Source organism: Macrosteles quadrilineatus, unplaced genomic scaffold (assembly GCF_028750875.1).
Source record: "Macrosteles quadrilineatus isolate MER2022 unplaced genomic scaffold, UCM_ALF_1.0 Scaffold_2__2_contigs__length_208266976, whole genome shotgun sequence".
Lineage (NCBI taxonomy): Eukaryota > Metazoa > Arthropoda > Insecta > Hemiptera > Cicadellidae > Macrosteles > Macrosteles quadrilineatus.
Window position 1 is genome coordinate 135,827,797 of NW_026542595.1, and position 19,343 is coordinate 135,847,139.

Sequence of the window (19,343 nt, forward strand, 5' to 3'; positions counted from 1 at the left end):
TTACTTTTAAAATATTGTATTTACAAAACAGTTTCAACCATTTATAAAAAAATAACAGTCACTTTCACGTGTAACTTCAATGATAAAAAACAACAGTTGTATTTTTTGGCCTTTGTACAAGGTATGACAAATCTTGTGGTCTATTGTCTTTCAAAATAATTAGTAGGTACAATAAATATAGTTAAATGATGTGGTTCAATATTACTGAAGCTGAATTGTATGAAGCAAAAATTTTAAAATACAAGCAATTTTAATATCTTCCCTTCAGATTTAATATTTATAAGGGGTTAAGTTGGGATCAGGCTTATCTGAGTAGGAAAGAGTACAAAACAAACTGATACAAACAAAATGCGCAATAAGCTTCAGTTGACGGCCGGGAACCTGAGTCTGCCCCCTCATACAGTGCAATAAATTCTGTGTCTCTGCTTATGTTGTATTCTCGTGTATTTTGGTGTACCTATTTGCGTTAATTTTTGGTATTTGATGTTTTTCCCTCAAGTAAGTCTGCTAACAAAACGGAAATCATTATAAATTAAAACCTAGGTCCTTGTGTCTTATGATACATCATTCATTAACATAACACTTTCTAACGGTATTATTAATGTTCACTTTTCTAATTTTGTTGGCACTTAAGTGGTTGTTCTGATCTGTCAACAAATTATAAAATTAAATACCTCAAGACGATAAAAATATGTGCTTATCTTACACCTTGAGTGTGAAAAGAGGAACTCACAAAAGCTACATTCAGAATTTAGTTTTTTTAGCGTCTGCTTTACTTAAGGTCCTGAACACTTCTTTTTTCATTGTCCTCTGCTTCTGTAGCTTTCTAGTTTCTTCTGCTTCGATTTTCTTCTTCAATTCTCTCAGCCGTTTTACTTTAGCTTTTCTTTCATCTTCTTGTTTTTGGTTGTATATTGTCTTCAGTCTTTTCATCATTGATGCAACCTAAAAAAAGAATGGTGTAAATGTTTTTAAATTAGTAAATGTCTCTCTTTTATCCAACTTAGTCAAGGCTTAGGGCCTAAAGAATATTATCCATTGAAACATTTATTTTCCTGCTTTGAAGCCAACATCACAAAAAAAAACCCCATACAGTAAAACATTGTTCCTGGCACTGTAAAATATAATTTTAGGCTTGATGTAATGGAACTGAATAGAGATTACCATGAATAAGTAATTATATCTTACCAATCTTGAATTTAGTCTTGAGGTTAATATTGTCGAAGAATGAGAAAGTCCTTTATATAACTTTAAAATACAATTACATAATCTATAGAGAAAATCGCCAACAAATAAATGCAAAATGAATTAGGAAAAAACTGTGATGTATTTCTTGACCATTTCTAACAACATTGATATTATCAAAACAATAATCACATGTAGTAAAATTGAAAACCCCCAAAACATGTGTTGAAGCCAGACTGAAATAAAATAAACCATAGAATACTAAACATGCCGGGCCCCTTGAACCGCAGGTTCAATGAATTAATTTAACAAGTGAGTACAGAAACAGTAGGCCTAATTAAAACAGAGAAAGTTAAAGCAACAAAAGGGGCGGAACTGTAATAAAATTTAGTCTTCAAGTACAGGCAGTGGGGAAACCTTGATTGCCGGTCTTGTGAGAAGGCCACTCTTCGTACGCACTGTGACAACTCTTGTAATGTCATCTGAACCAGGGTGAGTTTCAACAATTCTAGCCAGTGGCCAACACATCGGAGGTGTAAGGATGTCTTGAATCACAACGAGATCACCAACTTTCAAGTTTGGTGTTTGCTTGTTCCACTTGTTGCGTTCTTTCAAAGTATGAAGGTAGTCTCCATCGATGCCATCTTTTGACTTTTATCGCATGAGGTGTACTATGCAGAAAGTGTTCAGGTGTTGGTGAAGATAGGTCTGATGGATCTGCTGAGAGAGGAGCTAGAAATTGAGAGTTCTGGATTGCTTCTTTATAAGACAGTCGAGGTTTGAATTTCTTTTCTAGTGGGAAAAATCTTGTTTTAGTGGTGTAATAGTCTTCAGGAGGAGGGTGACAACGCTTGAATGGTAGCTTATCGTGGTGTATACTAGAATGTTGTCTAGAATAAGTCTTCACAAAATGTCTTTTTCTCAAAATGTTGTCTTCAGTTTGTTTAGAAAATGAGGAAGTTTCTTCTTGTTTGATAAACCGTGGAAAGGAGGAATGATGTTCATAATCACAGACAGTTAACATGGAGGTGAGAGAAGGGTTTGATACTGAGTTTCTTGATGTGAGGTTTTTCGATGGTTCTAAATGTAACAGGGTGTGGTGATTTTTATGACATTTAAAACAAGAGTTTTTCGATTTGCAGATACTGACTTTGTGATTTCCAAGACAAGAGAAACAACGTTGCTTGGATTTGATTAGTTCATGCCGTTCTTGAGGAGATTTTTCTTTGAATAAAGTACAGGAATATACTTTGTGTCCAGGTTTAGAGCAAACGAAGCAAGGGAAATCAGTGGAGCTTTGTGTTGATGCTAGGGTAAATGGTCTGGGATCCTAATCCACAGATCTACTTTTGCACTTTGACTACGTGGTATGCACATTGCACATATGAGGGCTAGATAAACAATTTGTCATGCAGCGCACGAAAACAATAAGATGGTACAGTCAAGTTGAGGTGTTGACTTTTGGATACTAAAGTAAAAAAGTAGACATCCCATCAAAATACACCAGCTGTGGCCATTTTCTTATTAAAAAGTACACAGTTGAGTAAAACTCATAGGGTGTACTTAAGTCTTAAGTTCTATTTTCACCCTTAGTTTTTATTACTGTGAGTAAACATGATAAAAAATGTTGATGTTATTTAAAAATTCTAGAGTTTACAATAATATGTCTTCGGTTCGGGGTAGTTAAAAAGTAGGTGTACTCAACAGAACTAACATTTACATTGTCAGTAATTGATAACAAATTTAACATGGGAATAGAAAGGTTAGCTTTATCCATAGTCAAAGGTTAAGGTTCAGAAAGCGAAGCCCATATTTTCCAAGTAAGGACAGGAGCGACAAACGGTGTTGGCTCAATGTAATTGCTTTATTGTACAGTTGTAATATATGGAATAGCACAGGATTACTCAATTGTCACAGGGATGAGACAAAATGGCAGATAATGGAGACAACTTATTTATTTAAGTTAGTTGGTTTTCTTTTACAGCAAAATAATTATTATTCCATAACTTCTACCATACTCTAGTACTTTGTAAAAACTACATGAATAAACAAGATATTTACCTTGGCCTCCTGCACATCTCTGATCACAGCCACCTTCTCTTTGGTCTTCACAGGGGCCAAAACCTTGGGCTTGTCCTTGTAAGGGAGAGCCCTCTGGAGTTTCTTAGGTATCACCAGTGGTTTGAAGGCAACCGGTTCTCTCTCAACAGGCTGTGAAAGACAGCAATGTTTAAGTAACAAGGAAATTGTGCACGCTCCAGAAATACTCCTAACCTCAAACTGAGGATGTAACATCATAGAGCATAAGGGCCTAGATTTTTTTGATTTTACCTGAATGGAAAAGAGTTCAAAATTCAGGCCTGAAGTAAAATATTGTTTCAAATCATACTTTCATACGTCCTAGGGATAGGCTGGAGTCTATATAAATCTATCAAACATTTAATGCGTATAAACTGCTTTAGCATATGGTTTGTAAGGCCAAGTATTATCTTGGTGGTATCACATGGGCATGGGAGTAAGAATAAGTTAGTATAGTCTGCAATACTCACCGTGTACAAGCTGTCGTTCTGAGGCTCGCTTCGCAGTCCTCGTTCCCTCTTGAGCTGACCAACAGTCTTCATCCCTCGCCACAGATTCTTCTGATCCGGAGGTAACAGCAACGATGTCACAGGGTTGTACAACTTCGGGATGTCCACTTGGTACCATGTTCGGCAAAACACTATGTCTGTCAAATAATTTTACTTGTTTATGATTATTTTCAAAAATAATTGAAAAGGAAGTTCAAACTGATCACCCTAAAAAGTGGTAATGCAAGAATAGCATAAATATCACTAATAGAGGGTACACGGGCTATTGATAGGTTACAGATCACTTTTTCATGTCCTATTGTAATTTCGGTATTGAGAAAAACAATAATAATAGCAATTTTACCTAAGTGGTTTTGTAAAATATTTTGATACAGTTCCATGACAAAGCAGCACCGTACCATAGCATTGATGAGTAGAAGCTAGATAAAAAAAAGTATGGGAAAAGGGAAAAAATTACTGCTAAGCTAAGTGCTATGTACCCATGACCTCAGCCAATGACTTGCAAACTCTGCAAAGCATGCCTCAAAGACTTATTCAGTGTAAAACATTCTCAATCTGATGCTGGATCAGGTTTTACTAAATTTGACAATTGTATATTACAATCTTCTACTAACCACTAAGTTGAATTTTGTCCTCAAAAGTAGCTCGAAAAGCTCCCTCGGGTTTGTTGACAGCTTTTTTTATGATTCCTCTGATGCCTGAAACCGTTTTTATTCGAGCTCCTTCAAACTTGGCGACTTCCAACGCAGAATTGAACATTCCCTTGATGAAGGCAGTTTTCTTATAAATCTTCAACGGAACTCCTGTTAACTTCAGTTTCTTTGTAACATCGGTAGACTTGTTACAATCTACCACAGACCCAGTGGCAACTATGCGGAAACCTGCCTGGAGAAACAGATTGCATGATAAATAACTTTATTTTATGTAAGGTTATGAAGGTTAACAAATTTGTTGTCAAAGCGTCGCTAGAAAGACATATTAGACAATAGACAATAGACAAAATCTTTATTGAAATATTCCTAGAGAACATTCATGCGTCAGGTACATAAAATGTACAGTATGTACGTAAACTATTACAGTAATTTGCAATTACAATTATAATTTTTTTCTTCTTTTTTTCATGGTAGCTTATTGTTTAAGAATTCATCCTCAGAGTAGAACGGCCGGTCCATAAGCCATGTTGTCAGGTGCTTCTTGAGCAGATTGGGTTGTTCTCTCTTGAGGTGCTCTGGTAGGTTGTTAAAGTACAGAGCACCTTTGTAGGATGGTTTCTTCTCGTACAGACTCAGATGGTGTTGTGGGAGGGAAAAATTGGCGGCATGTCGTGTGTTGTGCTGGTGTATGTCTCTGTGTCTTGGCTGGGCTGTTTTAGTGGTGTGGATAATGACTTCTCTTATGTAGAGTGAAATTGATGTGAGAATTTTAAGGTTCTTGAAGGCTTCTCGGCAACTGTCTCTGTAGTTCAGGTCGGCAAGGCATCTAATTGCTCTTTTTTGCTTTAGGAGTACTCTTTCCAGGTTGCCTTTTGATGTTCCACCCCAAGTCGCAATGCCATATCTGAGGTGGGACTCGAATAGAGCAAAATATGCAACTTTGGCTACTTCTGGGCTGCAAGCTTGCTTGATCCTACGTATAACGTAGAGACTTGAACTTAGCTTTTTGCAGAGCTGGTCTATGTGGGGTTTCCATGATAGCTTGGAGTCAATTATGATGCCTAGGTATTTTGTGGTGTTTTGTGTTTGTAGTCCCGGTATTGTAATGTCTGTGTTGTTGCGTTTGGTGGTGAAAGTCATTTGAACGGTTTTGCTTTCGTTTAGAACTAGGTCGTTGGAGGTACAGTATTGCTTTGTTCTCTGGAGTTGTGTGTTGGTTTTCTCTTCCAGATTTTCCATTGTTTTGTCCGCAAATGTGAGAACCGTGTCATCTGCGTACATGGTGGTGTGTCCATCTTCCCCAATCCAACTAGGTAGGTCATTCGTGAGAAGGAGGAAAAGGACTGGGCCAAGTACTGATCCTTGGGGTACTCCTCTTTGCACGTCTACAGCTTTGGATTGGGCCTTATACTTAGTGTTGTTCTTTATGTAGGCTATTTCCACAAGCTGTTTCCGGTTACTAATGTAGCTTTTAAACCATTCTGCTGCTCTTCCTCTCACGCCTAGTGTTTCCAGCTTGAGTAGAAGAAGTTCGTGGTTTAGGCAGTCGAAAGCTTTACTAAAATCTAGGAAGAGGCTTGTTGAAGTGCTGCCTTCTTCTAGTTGGTCTAGTATGTGCTCCGTCAGTTGTATTAAGGCTGTGGCTGTCGATCTGCCTTTGATAAATCCATGCTGTTGACTATTGAGAAGGTTGTGTTCTTGAAGATGGTGTAGGAGTTGGGCTAGTACTATCTTTTCGATTATTTTTGAAAATGTTGATATTAGGGAGATTGGCCTGTAGCTGTTTCTTTCTATCGTTGGTCCATTTTTGTATTTTGGGTAGACTTTAGCTATTTTTAATTTATCTGGGAATTTTCCTTGTGAGAGTGATTTATTTATGAGGTCTGTCAGGGGTATTACTATTTCATTTTTACAGTTTTTTAGAAGTTTAGCTGATACCTCATCAGTTCCGGATGAATTTTTCATCTTTAGAGATTGAATGGCCTTTTGCACTTCTTCTTGTGTGACCCGTCTGAACTGGAGTGTGTGATGTGTTGCTGGTAAGTGGTCTGTTAAGGCATTGGTTCTAGAGTTATTGTTATTTTGGAGTGTTCGGTCGGCTATTGATGAGAAAAAATCATTAAAACAGTTTGAAACTTCTATTGGGTCGTCTATTGTTTTATTGTTGACTTGAAGATGGATTTGGTTTTCAGTATTTGATCTCGCTTCCCTTTCTCGGTTTATTGTTTGCCACAGTGCTTTGGACTTGTTTTCAGCCTGGTTTATGTGAGCTGTGTTGTTTTCTTTCCGAAGCATTTTCAAATGCTGGTCGTACTCCCTTTTTTTAATAGTTGTTCTGGCTTTGTCTTCCATAAGTCCGGTTGTTTGCTCCTTTTCTAAGGCCTTTATATATTCATTTTTAAGTCTAGCCGATTCTTGATTCCAACACTGTCTCCTTTTATGTTGTTTAACTCTTGACGTTTTAAGAGGGTAGGCGTGGTTTAGTGTTGTCTGGATGATGTTGCTGAAATTGTTGTAGGCTTCATCTACGTCATGAGTTTGTATTATAGTTTCCCAGTCTTGTTCTTGTAGCTGTGTCTTAAAGTTATCTATTGTTGTTCTGTTGAAGATTCGTTTATTTTCTTTGATGTTGTTGATGATCGGTTTTCTAGTGATGATTTTTGCGATTTGTGCGGTATGGTCAGATAGTCCTGATGTTATAACTGAGGTTTCTATTTGTTGATTATCAATGTTTGAGCATATCCAGTCTATTGATGTTTCTGAGTCACTTGTAATTCGAGTGGGAGGTAGCCTCAGTCTTGAGATATTGAAGGAGGTTAGGAGTTCTTCAATTTTTTCGTTTTCATTGTCATCAACTAGGTTGTTTACATTGATGTCTCCCATTATTAATATTTGCTTATCCGTAGTGAGCACTGTTTCCAGTTGTTCAGAGAATATATTAAATGAACAATTATCATTCGAATCAAACATCATCTACAATACCGCTATTCATATACACAATAAACAGAAAACAAAGGAACGAGATAAGGATAACAGTGGAGTAGGAGTAGGGGTCAACGCCGACGGCACGTGACAGTCGCGACTCACCCTCTACCGGCGCCGTATCACGTGTGTTGTTACCGTCGTCTGGTCGACCAATATTAAATGTTTCGTGTTTCCGTGTGTTATGTGTTTTGTTCTCTATTTATTATTAAACTTTTGACGAACTCCACTGCGAGGAATATGATGACTACTTGACATTCTTCTGACCTGATGATGTGCTCCATTCGTAGCATGAAACAGCTGTAGTCTACTAACTACAAAGGATCGTTTTGACAGTAACAAGGTAATTTAAACCACTATATAGTTCAGAGAGTATATCGATGGCTTGGTCTAGGTTTGCACTTGGTGGCCTGTATACTCCGAGGACCAGCAGTGGATTCCTGTTTAGCTTCAGTTCAAAGAGCACAGTTTCGCAAATTAGTTCTGTTTCCTCGCTACTTGTGCATATGAGTGATACATGCTTTTCCCAGCCACTTCTTACATAAGCGACCACTCCTCCTTTGACATGGGATTTCCTTGAGAAGCCTCCAATAAGTGAGTAATTTTCTACCCACGTGTTTTGCAAGTTTTGTTGTGCTACGCCGTGCTCTGTTATTATGATCAGGTCCGGGTCTTCATCTTGGAGGAAGTGTGCTAGTCTATCAGTTTTTTTAGATAACCAATTTATGTTTTGGTGTAGAATTTTAAGTCCTTGTTGGCTATTAGGTGTTTGGAATTTTACTGTACGGAGTGTCGGAGGGGATGTGTTACATCTTTGAGCTGGTTTTTGTGCTTTTCTCTGGGATGAGGGTGTTCTTCTAAAAAATGATGTTGGGAGGTGGGAGTGTTTAGGGGTTCTTGTGTGCAACTTTGGTTTTTGTTAGTTTGTAGTGTGTTTTTATACTTTGGGAGGGGTGGTTCTGCGATTTTCTCAATGTTGATGTGGTATTTGGAAAGTTCCTGGGAGCTAAGCAAGTTTGCTTGTTGTATCCAACGGCCTAGTTTATCATTACTGCTGGGTGTTATGTAAAGGAATGAGTGTGTGTGCCTTGAGATAGCAACGATGCAGTGGTGCTGCGATTCATAAATTTCTTCTCTTTTAGCAGATGTTCGTATGACAGCTATGTTTTCTGCTTGCCGTCCTTGAAATTCATGTATCGTAGATGCGTTGAAACCTAGCTTGTTTAGTTCTCTTTTCTCAGCTTGTTTGAAGACCAAGCATTTGTATTTATTTTTGTTGAGAGTGAGGTTCAGGCTTTCTAGTCCCTGATACTGCTGTGTCGCCAGTTCTTTCTCCGTCTGGTTGGTGGTTTGCATTCCTTGGCTGTAGAATTTTGAGAGGATGGCTGTGGTGCTCTTTGTGCATCTGTATGTGGTGTTTAGTATTTTTGTTGTTGTGGCTATTTCTGTAATGTTGTGGTATTTAACTTCTAGGTTCTCTGCTCTGTTTATATATGGTATTTGGTTAATGTCGCCAATAAGCAATACTTCTTTAGCAGTTGATAAAATGGCTGCAAAGAGTATTTCTCCGGCATGCATCATTAGGGCTTCGTCGATGAAGAGCCTGTTATAGGTGTTTCCTCTCTTAAGATGTTGGGTGGAGTTTATTATGAATGAATGCACGGTTCGGAAGGTGTCATTGCATTTTGCCTGGCTATGGTCTGGGTGGTTGGTTTTGTATCTCTGTCGGAAGTCCATTGCCGCATCTCTTGTAGGAAACAGGATGAGGTCCCCTGTAGCATAGTTGTTGAGTAGGAAAGTTGTTTTCCCACATCCTGGCACACCTTGGACTAAGTTCAGTTTAGTGTTGTATGAGTTTTTAATGTCAATGTGTTTTGTGCTATTATAGAGATGTAGTTCGTTTAGGAGTATTGTCTCGTCTGATACTAAGATGTTTTGATTAATTGCTATGTTGTTTGGGGCAGTTGCATAATTTCCATTACCTTTCCTCAGTAGTTGCACTAGACGTGCTCCATCGAAACCGAATTGGTAAGGTGTTGGGTGTGTTGTTTCTTGTTGGGTGAGGAAGTTTCCAGTGTTCAGGTTTATGATGGCGTATTTGTTTTTGGTTCTATTGCAGAAGTCTTGGAGTTTAGGGTCGTCTTTTTGGAGGCTGCTTATATTGTACTCCTTGTATATGGTGTTAAGGTGGTGTAGCAACATCGATTCCTTTGACTTCCAAAGTTCTCTTTGCTCAAGCATCGCTGCTTGAGCGAAGCTTTCCTCACTGTTGGATGGTAGACATGGAGGTTGATAGGTGTTAATTCCTGTGTACGTTCCCCGAGTTGTTCTCCAAGTACTGTAGTACGAGGTTTTTTCTTTTCCTGGGAATATTTTTGCTATTTTCCTTTGTACCCTGTCTGTAGTGTGGTCAATGAGATCATCAATAATTTTTTTGTAGTCTTTTGTTTGTGTATAAATCCGGAAACGATGTAGGTAGGCATTACATGAATATTGTAGTAGTATTTGTATTATTTCTCTGATGTGTAGTTTGCTGAGGCTGGCAGTTTCTATGAATTCTTCGAGTCTGATAGAGAAAAGTACTGGGAATTTTATACAATCGTTTGCCAATTCAAGGAACCGGAACAGTTTCCTCTTCCAATTGCCATTTATTCCTGTTGAGCATATGACAATGTGAGTGTTGTCCTCGTTGTCTTGAGCTGTAATAAAGTTGTTAAAGGATAGGTTTCTATTTTGTAGTCTCCTGATTATAGTAGGTCTAGCTTCGGGTGGCAGTGTTTTGTATTCACATGATGTTGGGTGTTGTGTGTCAATAAGGTGGATGCGGCATGTGTGCTGTAGATCCTCATCTGTCATTAATTGTGTGCTTATCAGCGGGGTATCTTCTGGTGGAAATGCAAAAATCTTTTGTCCTTCGAGGCTACGATGGTCTTCCTCTGTAATCATAGATACTCTGCCGCTGTTTGTGTTCACAGATTTACTCCTAATGAATTTCCCTGGATGTGCTCTTGTTTCGGTGGATTCAGCATCTTCATCGTCACTGAGTGGAATAAGAGAGGCTGTTTGGCCCAGGTCCAGTGTGGAATTGATTGTTGTGTTTTCAATCAGTTTTTTTGGCGGGGTTTGTCTGTTTTCCTCTGTATTAGGTGTATTCAGTTTTTTGGGCGGGGTTTGTCTGTTTCCCTCTGTGTTCGGTGTATGCAGTTTTTTTGGCGGGGTTTGTCTGTTTCCCTCTGTATTAAGTGTATTCAGTTTTTTTGGCGGGGTTTGTCTGTTTCCCTCTGTATTAAGTGTATTCAGTTTTTTTGGCGGGGTAAGTATTTATTAGTAACAAAAATTTTGTACAGTTAGGTAAAACTAACAATTTGAAATAGGGGCATGGTGAGAAAGAAGAATTAAACGACTCGAACCATTAAGGCAAAACAGCAAGAAAAATAGGCATTATCAAAATATTTTTTATTATTGTTATTATTTTTGTTTATTTATTTTGTTGTTTTTATTGAATTTTATTAATTTTTTATATAATAGACAGCTAAATTTTTGAGTTATTGAAATTATACGCACATTCATTTTTTCCAAAGGTGGTTGTCAAACTTGCTTATCTATTCAAGCCACTCTTTTGATGAAATATGCTACCCACTTGTACCAGTAATCAATCTACATGGGATTTTTTTGTAACTAACCTGTTTACTGGCCACATCTTGCACAGCCAGAAACCCAGTGTTAGGCCTGGTGATCGGTCCCCACATATGAGCCATGCAAACCACGTGTTCAGGAGTGTATTTCAGCATTCTGAGGACAATTAAAATATTAAATTTAGTAAAATCCTTAAAATAATAAAATATTATTCCATATCAATTTTACTGAAAACTACGAGAAATTCAAACTATGTGACAAGACAAGCCTAACCTAAGAAAACATGACAGTACAATTCTACCTGGAGTACTGAATCTGATAATTCATCTCACTATCCTTGATAACAATTACTTTGCATAAATGCATCCTTGTGAACATCTTTTACAATTTGTTATAAATAACTTCTTGATCAGCATTGTACGTGTTATTAAATTTACGGAAAGTAAATAAAAGAAACGTCTTATAACACTTAAAACATATATTTAACTTAACACTTAACACTATTTAATTTAACACTTTTAACATATATTATTGGTAACCACTTACCATCTTTTTTGTATATTTACCGTCTTGTGAGTAACAGTATAAGCGTAAATATATGTTTTAAGTGTTATAAGACGTTTCTTTTATTTACTTTCCGTAATTTGTTATAAACAGATGTTATACAACTACCATTCAAACTAAATAAATAGTATTCCAATAGCAGTAGTAGTAAACCTACGTTTGTTAAATTTCAAGGTCATCGACATCGCTCTCCTAAAAACAAACCCGTCATTTTTAAGAACAACTAAATATAAACTTATAAAAGTCTAAATAAACTTAACAAATAAAATAAATAAATATTAGACCACATAATTTGTGTCTACAAATATATTTATTTACCTGTGCCTGAGATTATCTTCAAGTTTAGAATATATCGCTAACGTCTGAAATCTTCTCCATCCCAAAGAAATTATCAAAGGATCTCTGGTTTTCAAGATTTTTTTGTACCATCTGTGTTTTTTTATTCTGACCTATAACAAGCGAGAATTATTAAAATTAAATTCATCATTCCATGAACCACAATTGAGTTAGGACTTGAGCTGATAAAATTATACATTACCCAATACTCAGGAACCAATAAGAGGTAACAATTTTAATTTTAGGTAGCATTTATTATCTTGGTGAACTAATCACAAAATCAACTGGGTGCTCTAAGGTTTTGCATTCATGTTAGAGAATGGAATAAATCGATTATAGCTTTATTCAATTAACAAAAAGACTGAAAATGGATTTGAAAAAATGAATCTGGTATAAATAGTGAGATCAGGAAGGAAAGGAAGAAAAAAACCTCAAACAACCATGAAAGTAGAGGCAGAAAAATAACATTTCAAAACTTCTTGATGTACAGAATTTAAAATGTACTTATCTAGCTAAAACACTCTGCCCATAAACCTAGCATCAATTAGTGTATGTACAGTCTAACCTTGATATAACGAACCTCGATACAACGAATTCATTGATATAACGAATTTTTTTAAATCCCCTAGAACTCTCCATAAGACACAATGTATATTTTACCTCTACATAACGAACAAACCATAACAATGACCTTGATTTAACGAATTTTTCGTGATTTCGGCTAAAATAAGACACCTCAATATAGCGAATTTATCATTGTCAGAACCTCTACATTGCGAATTTAACCTCTGCATAACGAATTGTCTACGTCTTTCCCTCGATATAACAAATCCCCCACCCCATTATTGTTTTTGAAAAATTTGTTTCTTTATCAAATGAAATGGAAAGGTGACGTCATCGCTTGCGCTAACATTCGTCTGCTCCGTTTTACGTGGTTTTACACATCTCTGTCTGCTTTCGCTGCGCGCGCTATGTTGCAACTGAGAACTGATTTCATTCACTGAGGACTGAGATGACGATGTAATGTTTAGTAAGCTGTCATTGGGCGATAAGTAACTATGGTGAATTGTACAATTTTTGGATGAAGAGAAACCTAAGAAAGAATATAAAAACAAAAACCAAAGAGAAAGAATAGCAACATCGTTATTTTAACATTCCTTTTTCGAGTGTTTTTCGAGTTTTTTTTTTATTATCTTTAAGTTGGCTATGATTATACACTTTTATAATGTCTTATCTAATAATTTACTGTATTGTTTTCAATACGATTTGTTTCAACTAGCAACACCAATGCTATAGTTAATGATTATTATTGACATACCTCTGTTGTGATAAATCAGAACTGTACTCAAATCAAATCAAATCAAATCAAATATGCTTTATTCATAAAGTACAGTTTTGTACATTGAATGGCGTCAACAAACTTAAATCTATCTTAATTAATAATTTAAAAATTTGCATATCTTGGATCATTATGTACATTAAAAACCAAGAACCAGGAAATGAAAATAATCAAAACTGAATTAATTACTAATGCTAAGAAGGGAGGTGGAAAAATACTCTTCCAGGGATATAACGCTTTCTCTACTAAATAAAGTTTTAGTTTTCTCATGAAATTCTTCCTGCTTTGTTCATTTCTGATTTCATTAGGAAGATGCTTAAAAAATTTTAATCCTATATAGGATGGTTTTTTTTCATAGAATTTTAATTTGTGTTTACTAGAAATAAGGAATTTTTTATGCCGAGTGTTGTATGGGTGATAATTTGTCTCAGAGGTGCTCAAGGAGTTTTTTGCTAGAATAATTGTGTCGTAAATGAATTGGCCATATACCGTTAAAATTTTCAGTTCTTTGAATTTGTTTTTGGTTTTTTTTTTTTTTTGTTTTTCGTTGTGTTCTAATTTCAAAATTATTCTTATTGCTATTTTTTGAAGTTTAAGTATCCTATCCAAATTTGCTATTGTAGTTGAACCATAAAGGCACAAACCATAGGATAAATGCGAATGGACATTAGCATAATATATGTTTTTTAATGTTTTATGGTTACAAAAATAAGACATTCTAGAGAGTGAATATAGTCCTGAACATAATTTTGAAAGGAGTTTATCAACATGTTCATCCCAGTTTAAATTTTGGTCTACAATTAGACCTAGAAACTGTGTACTTTGTTTATGTTCAATTTCTTCTGCATTATACATGATATTTGGTTTAATTAACTTTTTGTTTTGATTTGTTTTAAAAGTTAAAAAGTTAGTTTTTTTGGGATTAAGCTTCAATTTGTTTTGCTCTAGAAAGTTTCCAATGTTTGCCAATTCAACAAAACTCAAAATTTCAACTTGTTGCACTGACTCAGCCGATACTTTGAGATTTGTATCATCCGCATAAAAACAAAGATTGTTCTGAGGCAAACATGAGAGTGCACCACCAGCATCATTTATATAACATAAAAACAACAGGGGGCCAAGGATTGACCCCTGGGGTACCCCACATTTAACCCTTTCAGTTTCAGAAGAAAATGTCGTAATTCTGTTATCATGATTATGTGTGATTTCTACAAACTGACAACGATTATTTAGGTATGACTGAAACCATTTTATTGATTTTTTGTAACCCCTAAAATGAGTAATTTATCTATCAGTTGGGTGTGGTTGACACTATCAAATGCCTTAGTTAGGTCCATGAAAATTCCAATTATGAACTCCCCTTTATCAACCGATTCAATTATAGATTCTATGAATGACACTGCTGCTGTAATTACAGATTTTCCAGGCCTAAATCCATGCTGAGTATTGTTTAATAGTTTAAATTCTTCTAAATAATTTAATAACTGACTGTTAACAATTTTTTCATAAATTTTTGATATTACTGGTAGGAGAGAAATAGGACGGTAATTTGACACAGTTTCTAGGTCGTCTTTCTCATAAATTGGTATTATTTTAGATTTTTTTAATTGATTTGGAAAAATTCCTGATACAAAAGATGAATTTATTAAATGACTTAAAATATGGCTCAGACATTTTTTGGCATGCTTTATAACTTTAATAGGGACATCATCGTGTCCAACAGAATGTTTGTTTTTTAAAGAGTTAATTACTTTTTCCACCTCCCCCGCATCAATAAATTTTAAATCAAAACCTCTTTTAATACATTGCTCATTTTCAATAAGACTTTGATTTTCAATCTTGCTCTCACATTGGTTGCCACTGACATCCTGATCAACATTAGTAAAATATTTGTTGAACATGTTAGCAATAGTTCTAGGATCACTTAAGCTACAATTTCCCTCTTTCAAAGTAATATTTTTATTTCTTGTTCCCTTTCCTTTCCCAACTTCAGAATTTATAATCTGCCATACTGTTTTTTGTATATTGGCTGATTTTTGTATTCTATTTTCAAAATAATTTGTTTTAGCTCTGACTAGTTTTGCCTTATATTTCAGTTTGTTTTGTTTTAACTCGTATTTCAAGGCAGGATTTTTGTTTCTACGAAGTTTTAAGGCCAATTGTAGTAGTTCTTTTTTTTCATTTTTCAGGTCTTCTGAGATCCAATTTTGTTTGCGTTTCTTTTCTGTTACAGTAATTTTGGGAAACGAAATGTCAAAAAAATGCTTAAATGTACTATAAAATTCATCATATTTTCTTTCAACAGGAGCCATGTAAACACTCTCCCAAATCTCATTTTCCAAGAGGTTTTTAAATAAATTCAAATTTTGAATATTGAAGTTACGAGTTGTACGTTTTATAGTTGATTGAACCTCTTTTGTATTATTTAGGTTTTTATTTTTTATAAGGAGCAATTGCCCATCATGATCTGATAGACAAGTTACAATTCCCTCAACAGTCACTTTGCAATCATGACAGTTTTTAATTATAAAGTTATCAATTGCCGATTCAGATTCCTCAGTAACTCTAGTTGGGAAATTGACCAGATACCACATTTTATGAACTTTTAGTGTTCTTTTTAGTAATTTATGATTAGGGTTATTTTTTAGAACATCAATGTTTATATCCCCTCCTAAAATTATATTAACAAACTTTTTGGAAAAGTGGGAAATTAACATGCTTAATCTATCTAAAAATATTTCACAATCTGAGCTAGGTGACCTATACACTCCAATTGCCAAAATTTTAAATCCATTAATTATATAGCTACAGGCACAAAATTCGAATTGCTTATCTTGAAGTAAACTACCAGACAACCAATTTGGAACATCCACCCGCTTCCACTTCAAACCCTTCAGGGAAAGCATAACGACGCCACCCTTGTAAGTAGCCTACCGGCCTATCACGAGCAGTAGCTTACAAAACTTTCTACTACTGTTTTGTTTTGTTCTTTACATGGTTTATGACTAATGACTACGCAATACAGTGTTTGGCTAGGTTTTAGGAGGGTTAGAACAAGCTGTGATTTTAAACTTACAGTTTTTTAACCTGTACCAAGCAAGGTCAATGCCATTGTCATGATTGCGCAATATTCAAGATCCCTCCCCTTTATTATGCCGGATAATTTAGGTTCTACTGTACAATGTAAACACTGTACTGTAAAGTATTGTAGCCTATGCTACTTTAACTGTGTTTTAATGATGTCTAATCCCGACCTAAATTGACCGACGCTGGTTCTGAACCTCGACTTAGCGAAATTCCTGCAAACATAACCTCTATATAACGAACCTCGTTTTAACGAAACCCTTGGTATAACGAATATTCAGTTCGGTCCCTTCAGATTCGTTATACTGAGGTTGGACTGTATAAAGCTAAATATTTGTTTCAAACTCATCGATTCTGATGAATTAGGATTTCAGGTCGAACAAAGAAATCTAAATCCTTTACAAACTAAAAATTTTGGTCAAGTGAATGATACAACTCATCAAGCTAGATCAAAACGTCAAACACTACGAACAATCAGTACAAACCTTGAGATATCCAATGTTCTCTTCGCCAGGCTGCAGCCCACCAACTATGAGGGGATAGGTCGGGTCAAAGTTGGTCACCAGCTCACAAGGCATCTGCTGCAGCTCGACACGTACGTACATACCAGCTCTGAACCCCTCTAGCTGCACCCTCACTGCGTCATCCAGTCCTTCGAACTGGCTACGGTTCAACTGGAAAACAGTTCATCTTGGGTTATATTAATCTGACAATTGAACCAAACGATGATTGAAAGAAAGACTACGATGGTTTGGGATGATACCTATAATGTTTCATATAATATGTGTCTATCCACAATTTTGGCAACAAAAAAAGTGTTTTTTTTTTGTTTAATTTGTCTTAATTTTGTAAAACTTATCAATTGACAAAATTCTCCAGTACATACCTCAGATTGTTGAGAAGCTTCTTTTTTCAAGTCATCGTAAAATGACGTCTCTCCCCCGTCCTTTTCATCATATTCAGCATCAAACCTCTCTTTTAACTTCTTCTTCTTTTCTATTAACTCAGCTTTTGTCATTGGTTTCTCATTAGGCTTTTCTACAAAGCAGAGTGGAACATAAATTTAAAACAAAATTGCAAACTTAAAATATCATTTTTCTAACAAAAATTTAAAAAAAAAACTAGACTCATTTAAATGTATTAAAAAAATAAGTTTTGCCCCAGCTCAATTTTTCGTTAAGATAAGAAAGTTAGGCTGCATGAAAGTTGCCACTTTGCTTTACACTATGTCTGAAAACAAATACAGCTCAAATATTCACTATTCGGTGCAGGTTTCACAGAGAATTTAACAACCCCTATGCCTGATTTGAGAATATTGTAACATTATAAAAGGGATTGTAAATTGCAATACAGTTAAACCCAAATGTTTATGGTGGTAGGTAATCATGTACCCATACAGAGAGTTGGTAAAAAAATCTACTTAGGTGATCAAATTATAATTACAGTAAGAAAGCTAAAATTATTTCCATTCACCTTCACTTTCTTCATCATCATCATCACCATCGCTTTCAGCCACATCCTTCCCTTTACCCTTAGACGTGTGCTTTTCCCCTGTCTCCAGATCTTCAAAATCCCCGTACATCTCTTCATCAGACATATCATCCAAACGGAGCAATTCTCCAGCATCCTCGGTACTCTTCCACTTCCCAGTCACAAAACAATCCTTGATCATTTCCCTCACCTGAAACAATTTATAGTTTTAAAAACTTACGGATATGAATCAAACTTTCCTAATATCACAATTAATATAACTTTGGCCAAAATAAAAGGGTTGCATGGTTTGAGGAATTGCTATACACAGTGGCAATAACAACTCGGGGGGTGGGGGGGGCACTGAGGTCCGAATGTCACCACAGAAGAGGAAGATGATGTCTACAAGACCGATGAAGTTATTTATGATTTTGCCACAATCACGTAAAAAAAAATTACGTCGTTTCCGTGACTGGGGGAGACGAACATGATTTCTACAAGAACCAAGAAGATATTCATGATTTTGTCGCTGTCTCAGAAAAAGATGTCGCAACCGCGGGAGACGAACATGATGTCTACAAGACCAAAGAAGATAGGCCTATCCAAGATGTTCGCACTGTTGTGGAAAAAGTTGACGTTGTTCCCGTGACCACGGGAGACGATGATGATGTCTTCAAGACCGTGGATGATGTACAAGATGTTGCTGCAATCAAGGAAAACGATAACGAGTTTCCATGACAGCGGGAGACGATGATCATGTCTACATGAACGCAGGATATATTTATATTAAGATTTGGCTGCGATCATGAAAAACAATGACGGTGTTGGCTATACAAAGACAGTTTATGATACTTGTTAGTTATTTTGCAAAAAAAAAAACGACAAAAAAAACAAATTTGTTAAAATGTAAGACAAAACTCACTGCCTCGGCTGACCAATCCCTCAGCTGAGATTGAACAAATTTAGAAGAGTCGGGCGCATTCATCGAATCCTTCTCCTGGATTTTCTTTTCTTGTTTCTTCCCAACAACTCTGAAAAGCCCAGCAACTTCTTCATCCTCTTCTTCTTTGTTTTCTTGAGGTTGCTCATTTTCATCTTGACCTGAAAAATTAATTGCATGTTTTTTTGGTACCACCTTATATGCATGTATATACCAAATCCTTAATTTCTATTCATGTCGGTACCATGATTGAATTGACTTTAAAGTACTACTACTCAATTTACCATGGCGGTTCTTGTACTTCAATTTGTTGCTTTTGAAAAATAGTATAATCGTGAGCCTAAGTGGTTTATCATTTAAAGGTATATTTTTTGCAAGGTTCACTATCTTCCATTGATGAGGCATTAGTATGTACTTGTACAGCAAAAATTGGGTATTTACTCAGGGGAGGTATAGAAGAGGCTACGATGACAGCTGTGGGCTTCTTATTAGCTGAGGGAACGCCATTACTGTAACAAAACGTTCTGTAGCCATCAGGCTGGGTGGTCTAATGGTTAGCATGCTGG

General features: G+C 36.0%; 1 protein-coding gene across 1 annotated transcript in view; it reads right to left on the reverse strand.

The window, feature by feature from the left end:
* Positions 1 to 19,343, reverse strand: part of LOC128988171 (ribosome biogenesis protein BMS1 homolog) — a 36,953-nt gene continuing 17,610 nt past the window's right edge. Inside the window, exons 11-20 of the mRNA XM_054409406.1 lie at positions 18,760 to 18,938; positions 17,841 to 18,048; positions 17,254 to 17,405; positions 16,853 to 17,041; positions 11,927 to 12,057; positions 11,092 to 11,200; positions 4,388 to 4,658; positions 3,735 to 3,910; positions 3,247 to 3,396; positions 1 to 945 (exon numbers count right to left, since the gene is read on the reverse strand). Of these exons, the coding sequence (XP_054265381.1) occupies positions 745 to 945; positions 3,247 to 3,396; positions 3,735 to 3,910; positions 4,388 to 4,658; positions 11,092 to 11,200; positions 11,927 to 12,057; positions 16,853 to 17,041; positions 17,254 to 17,405; positions 17,841 to 18,048; positions 18,760 to 18,938 (1,766 nt within the window). The 3' untranslated portion in view covers positions 1 to 744. The remainder of the gene's footprint in view (positions 946 to 3,246; positions 3,397 to 3,734; positions 3,911 to 4,387; positions 4,659 to 11,091; positions 11,201 to 11,926; positions 12,058 to 16,852; positions 17,042 to 17,253; positions 17,406 to 17,840; positions 18,049 to 18,759; positions 18,939 to 19,343) is intronic.